Genomic DNA, 4,591 nt, shown 5'->3' with positions numbered 1-4,591 from the left:
CCACGGAAGAAAATGCTCGGCGGCAAGGAAAACTCACGATCAACATGGGTGGCCAAAAGCACACACTCACCCTCTTCTGGCTGGGGCTGCCACTCCTTCCCCGGAAGCCTTGCAGCTCCGTGGGGGATCAAGCCCTCGTTGGCCATGTCGAGGAGGTCATTCTCTGTGATGGTCGACTGGATCCAGTCTCCTTGGACCCAGCCCTTCGGCAGGCGGGATCTGGACGAGGACCCTCCGCGGCTGGTGGATCTCCCCTTTGCCTTCTTCGACGCCGACACCTTCTTTGCACGCTCCAGCGCCGCCGTCTTCTCCTTGGCCATGGTCGCCGGCGAGATGCGCGAAGGGAAGTGGTGCGGGGGCGAGAGCGAGCACGCTGAACAGGGAAGAAGGAAGCAGAGAGAGGGGGAGAATGCTAAGGCGCAGCACAGAAATCCTCGCCGGGCGCATTTATAAGGTCCCTTCCGAGTGGATGACAGGTGGGCCCGGTCAATCTAATCATATCAGGAACAGTTGCGCAGGCGGGATACGTGGCGAAGAAAGCGGCCCGGAGATCGAGGCGTCTACGCCCCGTCCCATCCAAACGCCGCGGTCCGCTCCGCTTCGCGCGCGTCCCCAAATTTCGCATCCCGCTAAATCCGCGAACGGCAGATCGGTCTGTCAGACGTGGGGTTTCCCGCGATCCGTCGCTCGAAGACCGCTGAAGCCCGAAAGATCACTCGACGCAAAAATAGAATGGATCGAGTCGACTGAAGGCAAGTTGCTCCCTGTCGACGAAGAGATTCTTTGGTCCAGAACAGCGCACAACCAGAGCGCAAAGGCTAATCGGAAACGACATCAACTCCTTCTTCACTCGAAGCCTCAATCCATTCGGGGGCTAATGATGGGGTTATGTACCTAGGGTAGGGTCATGGACCTGATCCAGGTGACTTACCCCAGGACATCCTTAGAAGAGGTCGCCTTCCAGTCGACCAACGAGGACTCACTCGACTGGCCTGAAGGACTCGACCACGAAGACTCACTCGACCACCAGGAGGTCAAGAGGCACTCTGCACTGCAACGGCCTGTAATCAAGTAGACTTTATGATAGTAAAGGCACTTTATGTGGGGCGTTACCAGTAACGCCCCAGACTTAACTCACCTTAAACCCTCTCCTCCGTGGGCTGGCTGGGGTCCTGGCGCACTCTATATAAGCCACCCCCCTCCACAGGCAGAAGGGTTCGGCACCTTGTAGCTCATATACTCATAATCCACTCGACCGCCTCCGGGCTCCGAGACGTAGGGCTTTTACTTCCTCCGAGAAGGGCCTGAACTCGTACATCCCTTGTGTTTACAACCTCTCCATAGCTAGGATCTTGCCTCTCCATACCTACCCCCCACTCTACTGTCAGGCTTAGAACCACGACAGCGGCCATTTAGATAAGGTATTAAATGTACATTCAGAGTTGCCGGCGCCGCACCACTTAGTTGCCGGACACGGGAAGGGGCGCCGCCGCCGCCGCCCCACCGCTTAGTTGATGTAAATGTAATGAAATCTTTCATTTTATATGATATGAAATTCGGCCGTGTTTAAACGAATTTCACCCGGTTGAGTCAAACTGTTGTTAACATGTATTTGGCTACGATGGGATTTGGCCTCCTGCATCCGTGTACGCGGACGAATATGAAAGAAAATTTATGGGTTGCCGTTGAAGATGCCCTAGTTTGTTACACATGTTGCAAATCGACGCGTGAAAATCTTGGTGTTGTTCGGTCCTGAACCTTGGCGTATGCATGCACGCACCTCGATCGCTCCACCGTCTCTTTGCGGCGAACGGCTCTCCCGAGTCGCCGGAGTCTGTGGGGCATCAATCATACAAACACGGCCATCCCCGTCCGGCGTGTCGCCGTCACGCGTGCCCGCAGCGCGCCAGCGCCGCCGTGACCGCGCGCGTGTCATAACTCAGAACATCAATTTTTCAGAGCGTCGCCGTCGCGGCGCTGTCATGCATCATCATGCAGCAGAGAAAGCCGCGCACAGACAGCAGCAGGGCTCGTCTCTTTCCCCGTCCGTCGCTAGCACGAGGCAAAAATAGCATCCGTGCAAGCGCAGCGCAGCGGTAGCCACTCGCGGCCCGGTGCGTAGACGTAGACGGCGGAGGCCCGCGCGACGTGGCAGCGGGTGGCCAAGTTCCGTTCCGCCATTCCAGCCAGCTCGCACGACTGGGACGGATGGACGGACGCGTACGAGGTAACCAACCAACCACCCACCCCACCCCTCGCGCGCAACCAGCCAAACCGCGCGGAGACGACGACGGCGATTGATCGGAGCCCGGAACCCCCTCCTCCTCCGGCCGCCGCCCGGGTAGCGATCACGACCACGACCGCACCCGACTCGCCTGCGCGCGTACCGCTCTGCCCGCCGCCGATCAGGTAATTGGTTTGGTATGTATGATCTCCTCCTCGTCCGGCCCCCGATCAGGGCTGGCATAAACGTGTGATTCCGTTGGATACTGATACTGATTACGGCCGCCTATCGATCGATCTGGTGGATCTTCTTCCGTGCATGCGTGCGTGCGTGCGCAGATGAGTGTGTCAGGGTCGGAGAGCCGGGCCTCGGCCAACAAGCCCAAGTGTATGTCACCATGATTGTGCCGCATTCTTTGATTTGATTTCCCTATTTTGCCGAGAGAAACAAAAATGCAGGCGCGTGTGTTCCTGTGACTGATTAAATTTCCGTTCCGTTTTGGCAGATTCTAAATTCACGCAGCAGGAGCTCCCGGCATGCAAGCCGTTGCTAACTCCCGGAATCGTACGATTTAATTATTACTCCATTTTGTTTCTCTTGTGATGGTCATTGCAAACGTAACATCGATCCAGCGCTACATCTTTGTCAACCTGAATGTAGTAACATGAAACCGTCGATTGATATATAGGTCATCGGCGCCTTCTCGCTCATCGGCATCATCTTCGTCCCGATAGGGCTCGCGTCCCTGTCAGCGTCGCAGGAGGTAAAATTTTTTTTCAGACAAATGCAGTTGCAGTGCTATATGAACAAAATGCATTTCATCTCTGCTGCTCCCTAATCTGATAATATTGCAAAATGCAGATTGTTGAATTGATAGATCGATACGATGAGGAGTGTGTCACCGCCAGCGACAAGATCGGGTTCATCCAGGACTCCAAGGCCAATAAGGCGTGCACCAGAAAGATCACGGTGCGATTCAGAGACACATCTTCTCATTCAGAAATGCGCCTGAACTTGAACAGAGGCAGCCCTGAAGATAACAGCTGGGCGTCTTTGTGTTCAGGTGCCCAAGCCGATGAAAGGCCCCATACACGTCTACTACCAGCTGGAGAACTTCTACCAGAACCACCGGCGGTACGTCAAGAGCCGGAGCGACCAGCAGCTGCGCGACAAGGACTACAAGGACCCCCAGGCGGTGATCAAGGCCTGCGACCAGGAGGCCACCACCGGCGACGGCTCCCTCATCGTGCCCTGCGGCCTCATCGCCTGGAGCCTCTTCAACGACACCTACGCCTTCTCCGTCAACAAGAAGTCGGTGACGGTGAACAAGAAGGACATCGCCTGGGCCAGCGACAAGAACAGCAAGTTTGGCAGCAACGTCTTCCCCGTCAACTTCCAGAAGGGCGGCCTCATCGGCGGCGGCAACCTCAACGACAAGCTACCTGTATGCCACCAAGTGCATGCAGATATAACAGCTTCTGACGCGGCATTCTGAACTTGGGCTACATTCGTTGAAATTTTGTAACAGCTGAGCGAGCAGGAAGACCTGATCGTGTGGATGCGGACGGCGGCGCTGCCGACGTTCAGGAAGCTGTACGGGCGGATTGAGACGGACATCATGGCGAGCGACGAGATCACGGTGGTGATCCAGAACAACTACAACACGTACAGCTTCGGGGGCACCAAGGCGGTGGTGCTGTCGACGGCATCGTGGATCGGCGGCAAGAACAACTTCATCGGCGTCGCCTACGTGGCCGTCGGCGGCATCTGCCTCCTCCTCGCCATGGGCTTCGCCGTCCTCTACGTCGTCAAGCCAAGGTGCACATTATCTGACATGTTATTCTCAAATGGCTAATACGTTCATGCGGAGATCATTCATGGTAAAGCAGCAAATGAACGCGTGGATGGATTTTGTTCAGGGCCCTCGGAGACCCGGCGTACCTGTCGTGGAACAAGGAGGCCGCCGAGTACTCGCACTGAACGCGATGCTGAAATTACAAGGCCCGTTTTGTAGATGGATGCAGCAGGCATAAAACGGTTTAGTAGCTGCTGTGCTCTTTCTGGTTGTTATTAGCTGGGTTTGGTACGTAGTTGATACATGCAGCGTCTCAGACGTTGCTTTCTATACCTTCCTGAGCATCTTCTGATGATGCATGCATGGTCTGAGGCTCCGGTTTGTGGCTCACTGCTTCTGGATCATGATCAGCCTACGCGAGATGATCTAGGATATATCTAGGTGCGGCTCTTTTGTTTCCTGCTCAGTAGCTGTAAGACACATTGTGGTTTCTGATAAATGAAATCGGAGAGAGAGCTCTATCTTTTTTTGAACCTTTGCATTGATAAACCAGAGTACATTTACAGCAGAGT

The 4,591-nt window shown here is 55.3% G+C and overlaps 1 protein-coding gene across 1 annotated transcript; it reads left to right on the top strand.

The window, feature by feature from the left end:
- The first annotated feature begins 1,783 nt into the window (after nt 1-1,783).
- LOC123096748 (ALA-interacting subunit 1) lies at nt 1,784-4,204 on the top strand. The gene is made up of 8 exons (XM_044518518.1): nt 1,784-2,409; nt 2,563-2,611; nt 2,730-2,788; nt 2,913-2,987; nt 3,086-3,193; nt 3,288-3,668; nt 3,753-4,042; nt 4,144-4,204. The coding sequence occupies exons 2-8, from the start codon at nt 2,563-2,565 to the stop codon at nt 4,202-4,204; spliced, it is 1,023 nt and encodes a 340-aa protein (XP_044374453.1). The 5' UTR covers nt 1,784-2,409.
- The last annotated feature ends 387 nt before the right edge of the window (nt 4,205-4,591 follow it).

The sequence above is a fragment of the Triticum aestivum genome, chromosome 1B (assembly GCF_018294505.1).
Source record: "Triticum aestivum cultivar Chinese Spring chromosome 1B, IWGSC CS RefSeq v2.1, whole genome shotgun sequence".
NCBI lineage: Eukaryota > Viridiplantae > Streptophyta > Magnoliopsida > Poales > Poaceae > Triticum > Triticum aestivum.
Note: the sequence above shows the minus strand (reverse complement) of the source record. Positions and strands in the feature narration are given on the sequence as shown.

What these genes read in the sequence shown, in the direction of transcription:
- LOC123096748 (XM_044518518.1), top strand. Translation starts at nt 2,563, where the DNA reads ATGAGTGTGTCAGGGTCGGAGAGCCGGGCCTCGGCCAACAAGCCCAAG. An exon ending in CTCGGCCAACAAGCCCAAGT is followed by an intron (nt 2,612 to 2,729) that starts GTATGTCACCAT and finishes CCGTTTTGGCAG; the next exon opens with ATTCTAAATTCACGCAGCAG. An exon ending in CGTGCACCAGAAAGATCACG is followed by an intron (nt 3,194 to 3,287) that starts GTGCGATTCAGA and finishes CTTTGTGTTCAG; the next exon opens with GTGCCCAAGCCGATGAAAGG.